General features: G+C 38.9%; 1 protein-coding gene across 1 annotated transcript in view; it reads right to left on the minus strand.

Annotated features, from left to right (window-relative positions):
• Window positions 1-316: 316 nt before the first annotated feature.
• Window positions 317-14,137, minus strand: part of LOC144963906 (integrin beta pat-3-like) — a 62,763-nt gene continuing 48,942 nt past the window's right edge. The window contains exons 17-23 of the mRNA XM_078897852.1: window positions 6,622-6,764; window positions 5,957-6,060; window positions 5,261-5,351; window positions 4,375-4,503; window positions 3,594-3,701; window positions 2,531-2,697; window positions 317-1,440 (exon numbers count right to left, since the gene is read on the minus strand). Coding sequence (XP_078753978.1) covers window positions 1,363-1,440; window positions 2,531-2,697; window positions 3,594-3,701; window positions 4,375-4,503; window positions 5,261-5,351; window positions 5,957-6,060; window positions 6,622-6,764 — 820 coding nt within the window. The 3' untranslated portion in view covers window positions 317-1,362. The remainder of the gene's footprint in view (window positions 1,441-2,530; window positions 2,698-3,593; window positions 3,702-4,374; window positions 4,504-5,260; window positions 5,352-5,956; window positions 6,061-6,621; window positions 6,765-14,137) is intronic.

Genomic DNA, 14,137 nt, shown 5'->3' on the forward strand with positions numbered 1-14,137 from the left:
TCCTCCTCCTCCTCTTCCCCTCCTCATCAGTCTTCTTTATTTCTTCTTCTTCTTCTTCTTCCTCCTCCTCCTCCTCCTCCTCCTCCTCCTCCTCCTCCTCCTCCTCCTCCTCCTCCTCCTCCTCTTCTTCTTCTTCTTCTTCTTCTTCTTCTTCTTCTTCTTCTTCTTCTTCTTCTTCTTCTTCTTCATCATCATCATCATCATCATCATCATCATCATCATCATCATCATCCTCTTCTTCTTCTTCTTCTTCTTCTTCTTCTTCTTCTTCTTCTTCTTCTTCTTCTTCTTCTTCTTCTTCTTCTTCTTCTTCTTCTTTTTCTTCTTCTTAGCTTTCCGTTTACATTTCTTTTTGTAAGAATGAATATAAATATTATTATCTATTTACTCTCTACATGCATGACAACATCTATCATATGCAAACCAAAGTATTCAATTAAACAAAAAATACAAAGCCATTCATAGATGAGAGTTTGTATGTATTGTATTATTACAATTAACATTATGGCTTTTGAATTAAACTGTCAGTTATGTATCCTAGGTGAATTTAAAATCCAACTGATATAATTTTTCTAATTTTATTAACTTTTGGCATAAAAACAAACAACCCCCCCCCCCCCCAAAAAAAAAAAAAAAAAAAAAAAAAAAAAAAACAAAAAAAAAAAAACAAAACAAAAACAAAGAAACGAAAACCAAACAAAAAAACCCACAAACAAACCCAAACAAAACAAAAAACGAACAAGTAAAAAAAAACCACACCAAAAACAAAAAAAACCCAAACAAACAAACAAACCCAAACAAAAAAACAAAACAAAACAAAACTAAAAACTAAAACGAACAAGTAAAAAAAACACAAAAAAATAACAAAAACAAAAAAAACAAACAAACAAACAAACAAACAAAAAAAGCCCTCCTTAAATAAAACAAATCAAAACAAGGGGGAAAAAGTACTTTTTTAAACTTATGCAACCGTTATAGAAAGTTTCTTTTTAATTTCATGAGAATGACAAATGAATGTTTTGTAGTATTCGCTTATATCAATGCCGAGAAAATGGTTATATTTTCTCATCAAAGTCATGGTTAAAATAATATGTCATTATCAAAGCAAAGCGAGTCGTAGCTTGTCAGTATCAAAGTAAAGTTTATCATCGTATCATATATCTTTATCGAAGTAAGCCGAATAGGAACGTATCATTAACGAAGTAAAACGAATCATAACACATCAATGTCAGAACAGAGCAAATCGTAACATTTCGAATAATTTTCATTAACATTTTCTAATTCATGTCAGGGAACCAGAAATAATATTTCTTCATGACTGTCGAGTCTTTACAAAATTATAATTTTGACAGGCGTTTCGATTCAGTCAAGAGGCTGACTTGTGTCAAGCATCGGGTTTTTGTACGTGGTTGTCGCTCCTTTGTAGAATGGGTTGTCTTGCTGAAATGAAAATGTGCAAATAAAAGAGTTATTCAACTATTAAAAATGCCTTTCACTTAAAAAAAATAAAAAATAAAGCCCTCCAAAAAAAAAAAAAACAAAAAATAAATAAAAAAAAAACAGAAAAACCACACAATCAAAACAAAACAAAACAAAAAAACAAACCAAAAAAAAAAAAAAAATCCAGAAAAAACCCAAAAAAGACCCCCCCCCCCCCCGCCCAAAAGAAAAACAAAAACAAAACAACAACAAAAAAACAAAACAAACAAACAGAAAAAAAATCAACAACCCCCCCCCCCCCCCCCCCAAAAAAAAACAAAACAAAAACAACAAAAACTCCCCAAAAACCCAGCAAATTCTTTGTAGCATAGACAAACCTAGCATTTATGTCATTAATAACGCATTTTTACAAATTCATTGCACTCAGTGATCATCGCAATGTTTTATTTATAGATGTAATGCGTTAAGGTAAAATACCCACAGGATCAACCAGCCAAATTTAACATACCAAAACACAAGACTGTATGTCACCTTTCACATTTATAGTCTGATTGATGCAATTTACTGAGAACATATCACTAACAGGTTGTCTAAAAATAATAACAAAGAGCTGAGTGACGTCAACTTCGTTCCATCTGTTCTATCAGAGGACCATTTAACTTTCTCCTTACAGGCCTTTTGCAGGATTTTCCACGAAACTTCAAACCCAACAAACTCAAAACTATATTTTTTCCCCATTATGCTTATTATGCTTTTATCTCATGAATGGGAGCATGTGTATGTATTGTATGTGTATAGGTGAATATGAGAGAGAGAGAGAGAGAGAGAGAGAGAGAGAGAGAGAGAGAGAGAGAGAGAGAGAGAGAGAGAGAGTTTGTGTGTGTGTGTGTGTGTGTGTTGTGTGTGTGTGTGTGTGTGACGTCGATGGTCAGTCGTGTTTTTTTACAAATAAATTTAAGAAAAAAAAATCACCTGAATAAACGTGTTTACAAAAAAAAAAAAAAAAAAAAAAAAAAAAAAAAAAAAAAAAAGTAACCACAGAAGGATAAAAATCGGAGAAGTGCAAAGAACCAGGAATTGATAAACTTACTTGAGCCCATTTACAGGTTTTGACTTCCTCTTGGAATTTAGAGTACTCGATTTTGTCGTAGACGCTGGTGAGAAGTTTCCAGAGAATCAACATGAGAATGCCGATGGCCACCACACCTCCGATTACTCCTGCTATTATTGGGATGATGTTGACAGGCTGGGGGCAAGCTAAACAAAGTTCAAAGTTCAATTGATTTGTTATTACAATTAAGTACTGTTGAATGTGGTGGTGGTGGGGGGGGGGGGGGGGGGGGGGGGGGGGGGGTAGATATTAAAAATTCTGATAGCTGGTCGCAGACTTCGGACTTAACGTAACGTTTTTGTAATAGACAGCTGTGTTATTTTATAGACATGAGATAAATCCCTTCCTATAATGTAAAAAAAGAAAAAGCAGTCTATCAGAGCCATTAGGTCCATAGAGCCGCAGTTTATCCCAATTTCTATAGCGTGAAACGGACAAAAGCAATTGTTTACTACCATTTTGATAGGACGGTGGTCTATCGCAAAGCACTTTCCGTCAGAATTCACTAAAAATAATCTCGACTTCATTCGGGATTGATTTTGGTCCCTATGCGTGTGCAGTGAGTGCTCTACCAACTGAGCAATGGGGATTCCCCCAACTTTATATATAAAAGCAATATAAAGATGATGATGGTGATAATGATAATGATAAAACATAATAATGATAATGATAATAATAATAATAATCATAATAATAATAATGATGATGATGATGATGATGATGATGATGATGATGATGATGATGATGATGATGATGATGATGATGATGATAATAATAATAATAATAATAGTAATGATAATAATAATACTCTTCAACATCTGTGTTGGGCATTTCGAACGGTTCCCAATAATGCAGCTATGTGACCCTGAGGGCGCTCAAGAGAGAGAGAGAGAGAGAGAGAGAGAGAGAGAGAGAGAGAGAGAGAGAGAGAGAGAGAGAGAGAGAGAGAGAGAGAGAGAGAGAGAGAGAGAGAGAACATAATGAATATGTGAATGGTTAAATGATGTGACGAATATGACAAAATTCAATAATTATTACTTACTTTTAGTTCTTTGGACAAATAAAGTCACATTGCTCTCACTGGCTTGAGTGACAAATTGTAGAAAGCATCCATCGGACTGTTTGATCGAACAGACTCTGCCGTCTTTGCCTGGATATGCGATTTTAAAAAGGTAAAAGTTTTTAACGAGTTCACCTCTGTACTCTGGAAAGACACGAATTTAAAAGGCCTCAGGTTTGAGAGTTTTTGTCAAGACGAGGCTAATTTAAATCGGTTGTCGCTATTCGAAGGACGCGTTTTCTGGCCTAATTAAAAAAAAATAATACGTGTCTTTCCAGAGTACGGCAGTTGACAGGTGAAAAAATGGGAATAAAAATAAGAGTTTTTATATAGCGCAATAAATATCCATTCGAAGTCTCAAAGCGCTTTACAAGGGTTCCCAGGCCAACAGCAACACTTAACATATAGGACGAGATATGACGTAGGTTAGGCGATGTTAGATTTTTTCGGATAGAACAGCGCTGTTAACGGCCCGGTACTCATTTTACACCTGAGTGCAGTGAGAGAATGTGAGTAGAGAGCCTTTTTCCAAGGACTCAACTATGCGCCGAGCGAGGCTCGAACCCAGGATCTTCCGATCCGAAAGCGAGTGTCATACCACTAGACCACATAGCCGCACAAGTTCTATCTAAATCGATTTTAATGCTGGATGAAAACTTTTTTTCTTCTCCACATTGTTGTATTTCTCTAGAGATTAAAAAAAAAAAAATCCTTATTTTGCCAGAGCCAACTCTAGACTAGTTGAAGTGTGTGAAATTTTTACCCTCAAAATTGTTGACAAGTTCAACTTCAGGACATCCAAGAGCTGGACAATCTGCGCTGTCAGCATCGGTCAAAGCACACTGTGCACAAGCCCTGTGGCTTTCTACGTCACAAGGGTCATCCCACACACCTGCACAAAAAAAACCAAACCTACATGCAATCACCACTTTTGTAGAATTGGAGCTGGATAAGTTTCAAAAAGAATATAGGATGAAGATGATGATGATGATGATGATGATGATGATGAAGATCATGTTTATATAACTCAAGCATTTAACTCGAGTATCTATATAGCTCAATATCCACTTAACGTGTTCAAAGTACTTTACAAGGGGGGGGGGGGGGGATCCCTAGCCAACAGCAACACTTAAACATGGAGGACGAGACATGACGCCTGTTATGCAATAGTAATTATCTTTTCGACAGAAACAACGCTTTTAAACGCGAGGTACTCATTTTACACATGAGTAAGGTGAGAGACTGTGAGTAAATAGTCTTTTCCAAGGACTCAATTATGCTCCGCTTAGAGCGGGACTCAAAACCTGGACTTTCCAATCCGAAGGCGAGAGTAATACCACTAGATCACGTAGAAGCATGGCGGTAGGAGGAGGAATAGGATGTAAAAAAAAAAACAAGGGGGGGGGGGGGGGATGGAGAAGGAGGAGGAAGGAAGTGGAGGAGGAGGAAGAAGACGAGGAGGAGGAGGAGGCGGAGGAGGAGGAGGCGGAGGAGGAGGAGGAGGAGGAGGAGGAGGAGGAGGAGGAGGAGGAGAAAGTGGAGGAAGAAGACAAGGAGGAGGAGGAGGAGGGAGAGGAGGGAGAGGAGGAGCAAGAGGAAGTCGAAGAGGAGGAGGAGGAGGAGAAGACATGATCAACACCAAGATCGACCTACAAAGCAGTTCTGGCAAAACATCCCCGTATATTTCTTGTCACATTCACACTTCCCACATTTACAAGTACCGACTCCATTACACACTTCCTGCAATTAGATAAAAACATATTTTAATAGTATTATCATGTCGTATCAATGACCGTTAAAAAACAATATTGTATTCGTCCAGCAATAATAACAATGAATTAATGAACATATACATATATAAACATATACATAAATATAATTCCACTTTTTACCATATTTACAAGTACCGACTCCATTAACACTTCCTGCAATTAGATAAAAACACATTTTAATAATATTGTGTATCAACGAATTTTAATTATGTATCCTTATGGCATTATGTATCAATTTTGTTCTTCATTATAGTCCAGTATTAATAAAAATTAAGAATTTAAAAAAAAATCCTCCTTTTTACCGCATTTACAAGTTTACCGACTCCTTTATAGATAGAATGAAGTTGACGTCACTCGGGTCTTTGTATTAACCAGACTATAAAAGTTCATGGTTACACATAGTTTTGTGTGTTGGTCCGTTATACTTCCGGATGGCGATGTTGTGAGCCTCTTAGCATACTATCTATAAACTCGTTACAATTAGATAAAAAACATAATATCTTAATATTATACATCAATGTCATACCTCTAGACCACATAGCCGCACAATCGTAATCTTATCATATATCTTACCCCGTTTTGAATGCATGTTCTGTTGGACGTGGGGCATTCACACGCGTTGCCTGTAAAACCTTCTTCACAAGCACATTTCCCACACACACATCGACCTCGGACACCTGTAAAACAACAACAACATTCAAATCAATATCAGCATGGCTGCCTCCTCAACCACAACTACTACTACCACCACCACCACCACCACCACCACCACCACCACAACCACCACCACCACCACCACCACCACCACCATCATCATCATCATCATCATCATCATCATCGTCATCATCTCCATCATCATCTCCATCATCATCGTCATCATCATGGGACAGTGTGGCTCAGCGGTATGGTCTTTGCTTCGTATCCGAAAAGTACCGAGTTCGACTACCTTGAGCCTTGAGCAAGTCACCTAGCCGAGATCGATCCCGGGTGCAGTCGAGATTTTTTTCTACTCTCCCTGTCCACCCAGCAGTGATTGGGTAGCTGGGTCTGTTAGATCTGGTGGAAAGTACTTTGTGACAGACTAGCATCCTATCCAAAGGATAGCAAGCAATTGCGATTGTCCATTTCACGATATAGAAAAAGGGATACACTCCGGCTCTATGGGCCTAAAGGCTCTGAAGGACTACTTTTTTTCCCCCCTCTTTTCATTACATAGTACGACAGAGTTTATATTTTACCTCCACAAACTTCTCTCTGGTAGCTCCCACAAGCTTTGTCATTGCATTCACAGAACGGACCACTAAATCCATCATCACACTCACAGACTCCACACTTGCACGTACCCGCACCGCTGCATACTGAAGTAGAATTGCCATCTGGTCTGAAAGTTTTTATAAAGTTATGTGAATATAAATTATAAAACACACATTGACAATTATCATCATCATCATCATCATCATCATCATCATCATCATCATCATCATCATCATCATCATCATCATATTATTATTATTTATTATTATTATTATTATTATTATTATTATTATCATCATCATCATAATCATCATCATCATCATCATCATCATCATTATCATCATTGTCACGAAATGTTATTATTAATGTTATCTTAAGTTTATTGTGTACGCTAATCCCAATGTTATTCTTAGTTCGTAATGTCTAACTTAATATCCTGCTGTGATGATCATGTCGTATACGTCCTTTTGTTGTTGAGTTCTGTGTAATAGATATAGGGACTGATCTTGGTATTGCGTAGGACCGCTTAAGTTGTTTTAATTTATGGTCGGAAATGTCATAGGTCATGGATTTTCCCGTTGAGTCATTTCCTGGCACACAAAGAGAGACCATTCTCTTAAGTATTTCTTTTCTTTTAAAATTCTGTTTCTTGGTTTTTGTAAAACTTTCATCCTTCCCATTCACCAGTTGGCCGTCCGACGATTCGGACGTATTTTAGTCTATGCAAAGTTCAGCCGATGCTGTTTTGCAAGAGTTGTACTTAATTTTATTAAAATCAAATTGTGATTTTAATTGTTACAGGCCTTGTGGTTGGTGGAATTATTCATTTAATTCAATCTTTCTGCTTATATTATGAGTTAATTAATACTAGTGATTTTCTGATTTAGTAGTTTGTGCCAAGCACGTTGGGCAGTGACCACGTGTTGAGAAGTTTATAGTGTTGTGATATGTGTAAAGGTGATCTAGTTTAAGTATTATTGCTTTTGTTTTTATATGGTTAATTAAATATTGTTTTCTTTCCCATTCTAGTGGGCCTGTTGATTTGGGGCCAAAGCCAAAGAAACTATTATATGAATTAACTTTAACCCTTTTGAATTTTGGATGTAAGACTTTTCTTCGTTTGATTTGTGGCCAAAGCCAGAACATTTTAATAGCCTTATCCTTGGCCGATGCCATCGATATTATACCATATAAATATTGTTCATATCCGGCCAAAGCCGTGGACATTTTAGTTGTATTGTCATAAGGCCGACGCCTTAGATTCAAAGAGAGGTTGGACAGTACGAATTGTGACAGTAGAAAGAAAGGACGACAGACTGCATCATCTCGACAAGAGGAAGAAGCCCTGACGGACCTGTGACGGACAGTTCATATTGTGTTCTATGTGTTCTGTAAAGGTAAGGGGCCCCACCTTCTTGTGAAATCTGTTAGTGACTTATGTGACTTATTCATTGTTCCACGTTCATCGTTACTGTCTCGTGAATTGAGTGTTCGTCATTACATGTGCGAATGAGAGAGAGAGCGTGAGAGAGTAATTTGCATTAATAAATTATATGAAATATGAAAATTTACTTATCATTCGTTGATTGTTAGTTTGTTGGGCTGGTCAATTTGTTGGACGTTAGCAACCCTTTAAGGCCATTGACTGGGACGGAGGTTCTGCAGACCACCGACTCACTCTTTGGCATTGTCACTTTGTGACATTTTTGGTGGAGCTGCCGGGTAGTTTTGCTGACGTTTAACAGAGTGATTTTTGTCTGATACTGATGATCAGGAGTGATTTGTAATTGACTCTCACCTCACCTGTTACTCACTTATAAAGACAGTTTATATTTTGTTGACTGACGTAAGACTGTAAAGTCGTATCCCATAACATTGAATATGAACTTGCACTGTCATTGATTTATTGCCTTTTGTTAAAAGACATCGGCTAAGTTGCAACCTTCTGTTATTGTTGTCACTTGTTGGTTATCTTAAACCAGTTGTCTGTGGCTGAGATTTACGTGAATTGGGTCAGATTGACTTGTTATTTTAAACTGAGTTGGGAACAGGGAGCGTCGATACCTACTGTATCCCCGTGGTTGTTATATTTTGAGAAGTGCTGTTACACATCATCGCTGATTATCTTATTTGCCATTAAAGGCGAGAAGAAATAATAATTGTTTGAAGTAAGTAATTATTGCAATATTTAAATTCATTCGTTAGTTATACCCGAAGGTATATACATTTCCACTAGTTGATATTGTTGACTGATTTTCTATTTGTATAATTACAAAGACTTTGTTTTTAAGTTTCTCTTGCTTGCTCAAGTGTTTTAACTTCTTTGCTTCATTTTATTGAACTACATTGTCTTTTCCCTTCTTGAACCATCATGGATGTTGAGAAATTAATCAAACTCGGTGCTCAACTGGCATTGGAAGGTGAGGCTTTAAGGAAATGGGTAGATGAACAAATAAAGCAGGAAGAGGCTCGCAAGACGGATGCTCTGAATGAGGCCAAGGCGCGAAGGGAGCACGAGCGAGAACAAAGGGAGCACGAGCGAGAACAAAGGGAGCACGAAAGAGAGCAAAGAGAACACGATCGAGAATCGGCAAAGGAGGAGAGCGCCCGCGAAGAGAAGAAACTGGAGCTGAAAGCCGCTCTTTTGGAAAGAGAGTTGGAGTTGGAAAGACTGAAGGTACAGCATCCAACTCATGCCTCCTCCGGGACTCATGTGCCGTCGTCGTCGGTCGGGAAGAGCCCACGACTACCGCCGCTTGATGATAGGAGAGATGATGTCTCAAGTTACATCTCGCGATTTGAGAGGCATGCTTCTGCCAATAACTGGCACAGTTCTGACTGGGCAACCCACCTGGGTGCCCTACTGTCCGGAAAGGCCCTGGAAGATTATACCCGTATGGACGAGGCCGATGCCAAAGACTTCGGGAAGGTCAGGGACGCTCTGCTCGCGCACTACAATTTGACGGAGGATGGGTTTGCCGCACGCTTCCGTACAAGTAGGCCAGAGCATGGAGAGCGTATGGGCCAATTTAAGATTAGAATTGCTGGGTACCTGGACAGGTGGATTTCTTTGGCGGGGAAAAAACAAATCCGACGCTGAAGAGATTATAGATCTGATACTGAAGGAGCAGCTAATCAATTCATGTGGCCGGGATTTACAGGTGTTTCTCAAGGAAAGGAAACCTGGGAACACGGAAGAAGTGGTCAAGTTGGTTGAAAATTATGTGGAGGCGCACGGTGCGATGAACGCCTATTCTAGGCCTCACTCGACCATGCCTAAGACGAGTAAGGAGCCATCATTGACAATTAAGCCGACGGAGGATGAGCGTCAAATGAAGACAGTGGAGACGAGTCCAACGAGGGCTCAGAAGGACAAGCGGGTGACTTGTCATCGATGCTCCAAACCTGGTCATATCGCTCGCGATTGCCGACAGAAGCCACACCAGCTCTCTGCTCTTCGAGCGGAAGTTCCGACTTGTGCATTTTGCAAACGACGGGGTCACACCGAAGAAAAATGCTGGAAGAAACGTGACCGAGTATCCCATACTGCGGCGTCATTGACCACAGAACTAGAGTGCAAAAATCACCACGGTTCCATGGAACTCAAATGTGGGTGCACTGTACCCGTGATCTCTGCAGCTTGCAGAGCCGATGACAACCATCAATTCTCGCGTATGCCAGTGGCAACAGGCTTCATTGACGGGAAGCGTGTGACTGTTCTGCGTGACAGCGGTTGTAGCTGCGTGGTGGTACGCAAGGGAATATTGTCACCAGATAAAGTGAGCGACAAGAAGGTACCGGTTTCGCTCCTTGATGGTAGCATTGCAACAGCTTCCGTGGTAGAGGCGGAGTTGAGATGTCCATACTACGATGGGCCGGTTTCGGCAATGCAAATGGACAACACATTATATGATGTGGTTGTCGGGAATATTCCCAATGCAAAATGCCCAGGAATTGCCATAGGGGAAGTGAATGCGGTGGACACGAGGTCCGCTGCGCACAAGAAGGGCAAGAAGCCCTTGACGACGCCGATTGCGTCAAATATCGATATCACTGTCAAGCAGTTAGTGGAGAAACAAACTAACGACCAGACACTGATGAAGTGCATGCAGATGGCACAGACCGGAGAGGTAAGACAGACTGGCCGATCTAACGAGACTTGGTACGGTTTCGAAGACGGTGTCCTCGTCCGGTATTTTAGGTCAAAGCGGACCAATCATAGAGATGTCATGAGACAATTGGTCGTTCCGAAGGACCTTAGACCCAAGGTCTGGGCACATGGCTGCAAAGAAGACTACTGACCGAATTCTCAACGAGTTCTTCTGGCCCAGCGTGTGGACCGATGTCCAGAGATTTTGCCAGTCGTGTGACCGATGTCAGCGATCGGCACCTATAGGGCGAATACCCAAAGTGCCCCTTGGGACTGTTCCCTTGAGAGATGAATCGTATTGTCTGGGGGCGCCAAAGCGTAGAGCGTTCTAACATGTAAACAGGAAACTGTTGTCAAGGGAGCAACGTTACTCTGTTGTGGAGCGTGAATGTCTTGCTCTAGTTTGGGCAATACCGAAGTTGAGCACGTATCTGGTCGGGAGACAATTTGTCATTGAGACAGATCACGCGCCTCTTCTTTACTTGAATCGAGCAAAGTCCGAGAATGGCAGACTCATGCCTTGGGCTCTGTTATTGAGTCAGTATCGGTTCACCCTGAGGTCTGTTAAGGGAACTGACAACCATGGGCCGGATTTCTTGTCTCGGATGTGAACATTTCGTTCAAATTATTGTAACAAAAATCGTGTTTTTGTCTTAAGAAGGGGGCTGTGTCACGAAATGTTATTATTAATGTTATCTTAAGTTTATTGTGTACGCTAATCCCAATGTTATTCTTAGTTCGTAATGTCTAACTTAATATCCTGCTGTGATGATCATGTCGTATACGTCCTTTTGTTGTTGAGTTCTGTGTAATAGATATAGGGACTGATCTTGGTATTGCGTAGGACCGCTTAAGTTGTTTTAATTTATGGTCGGAAATGTCATAGGTCATGGATTTTCCCGTTGAGTCATTTCCTGGCACACAAAGAGAGACCATTCTCTTAAGTATTTCTTTTCTTTTAAAATTCTGTTTCTTGGTTTTTGTAAAACTTTCATCCTTCCCATTCACCAGTTGGCCGTCCGACGATTCGGACGTATTTTAGTCTCTATGCAAAGTTCAGCCGATGCTGTTTTGCAAGAGTTGTACTTAATTTTATTAAAATCAAATTGTGATTTTAATTGTTACAGGCCTTGTGGTTGGTGGAATTATTCATTTAATTCAATCTTTCTGCTTATATTATGAGTTAATTAATACTAGTGATTTTCTGATTTAGTAGTTTGTGCCAAGCACGTTGGGCAGTGACCACGTGTTGAGAAGTTTATAGTGTTGTGATATGTGTAAAGGTGATCTAGTTTAAGTATTATTGCTTTTGTTTTTATATGGTTAATTAAATATTGTTTTCTTTCCCATTCTAGTGGGCCTGTTGATTTGGGGCCAAAGCCAAAGAAACTATTATATGAATTAACTTTAACCCTTTTGAATTTTGGATGTAAGACTTTTCTTCGTTTGATTTGTGGCCAAAGCCAGAACATTTTAATAGCCTTATCCTTGGCCGATGCCATCGATATTATACCATATGAATATTGTTCATATCCGGCCAAAGCCGTGGACATTTTAGTTGTATTGTCATAAGGCCGACGCCTTAGATTCAAAGAGAGGTTGGACAGTACGAATTGTGACAGTAGAAAGAAAGGACGACAGACTGCATCATCTCGACAAGAGGAAGAAGCCCTGACGGACCTGTGACGGACAGTTCATATTGTGTTCTATGTGTTCTGTAAAGGTAAGGGGCCCCACCTTCTTGTGAAATCTGTTAGTGACTTATGTGACTTATTCATTGTTCCACGTTCATCGTTACTGTCTCGTGAATTGAGTGTTCGTCATTACATGTGCGAATGAGAGAGAGAGAGAGAGAGTGTGAGAGAGTAATTTGCATTAATAAATTATATGAAATATGAAAATTTACTTATCATTCGTTGATTGTTAGTTTGTTGGGCTGGTCAATTTGTTGGACGTTAGCAACCCTTTAAGGCCATTGACTGGGACGGAGGTTCTGCAGACCACCGACTCACTCTTTGGCATTGTCACTTTGTGACAATCATCATCATCATCATCATCATCATCATCATCATCATCATCATCATCATCATTATTATTATTATTATTATTATTATTATTATTATTATTATTATTATTATTATTATTATTATTATTATTATTATTATTATTTTATTGAATGCTACATTTTGACTCAATAATTCATCATGCTCGGAAAAGCACGGCCATTATAGGAAATGAGAGAAGTCATTTATTCGACTGACACAACTTCAGCACCACTACTATCTGGACTCGTAAGAGCAATTTATGCTCTTTAGTTTGACCAAACAAAAATGAATATAAAAGCTTTAAAAAAAGAACAGAATACCAAAAATAGAACGTTTCGGGCTCAAAACCTTTCTTCATCCAACAATAACTAAAACAAAACAATTAAAAACAGAAATATATAACTTAAAAAGCTCGGTTGACGGCATAGAAAAAAAAAAAACATTAGAAAGGACGTCTTTATTTTTTTCTCCGCCGTCTATCCGAGTTTTTAAATAATATATTTATGTTTTATTTTGCTTTTTTATGTTGGCTGAAGAAGGAGCTTGAGCCCAAAGTGTTCCGGTTTGGTATTTTAATTTTTTTTAAAAGCTGTTATGTTAATTTTTGTATATTACTTTTTACAGTCCACAGCTTCGAGCAGCTCAGTGTCACTAAATGGACGCTCGTTGTAGGCCTATTATAAATCTATTAATGTGACTCATCACATTGATCTTGTTTTCTTTGGGAGTATACCCGACGTGCATTTATTTGAAGGCCTGATAACCCAAATTGTTATGGGCTCATCGTCGTAATGATAATACTCTCAAACCAACGCAAAATAGTGTCCATTACAAAGCCCATAATTGCGTTCGACAATCAGACCTGCTAATATGTGCACCTCGGGTAAAACAGATGCCGACAATTAGATTTAAAATCAAAATGATAAGAAACACGAGACGTTAGTCTTTCTCATCAAGAAACTACATAAATATTCTTCTATTCAATAGTGTATAAATTGAACTCCTATTTCATATCTTAGATCGATGATTCAATTTCCAGCATTTAATTCACTCCGATAGAGTATCGTTTTGTGAATGTGGGTCTCATACATGCTTTAAAATAGGTAGCACTAAGTTTGTTATAGGCAAAGAGAAAAGAATAGATAATCATAATAGCTTGCTTACATTTATATTCTAACTGACGTATACTTGTTAACAGGTCTGATAACCCAATTTGTTATGGGCGTATTGGAAAAACCATCGCACAGCACTGTCTATTATAGCACTGTTAAATCAAACCCATAATTGCTTTCGGTCATTAGAGCT

Source organism: Berghia stephanieae, chromosome 2 (assembly GCF_034508935.2).
Source record: "Berghia stephanieae isolate SIO BIC M18660-M18661 chromosome 2, UCSD_Bste_1.3, whole genome shotgun sequence".
Lineage (NCBI taxonomy): Eukaryota > Metazoa > Mollusca > Gastropoda > Nudibranchia > Aeolidiidae > Berghia > Berghia stephanieae.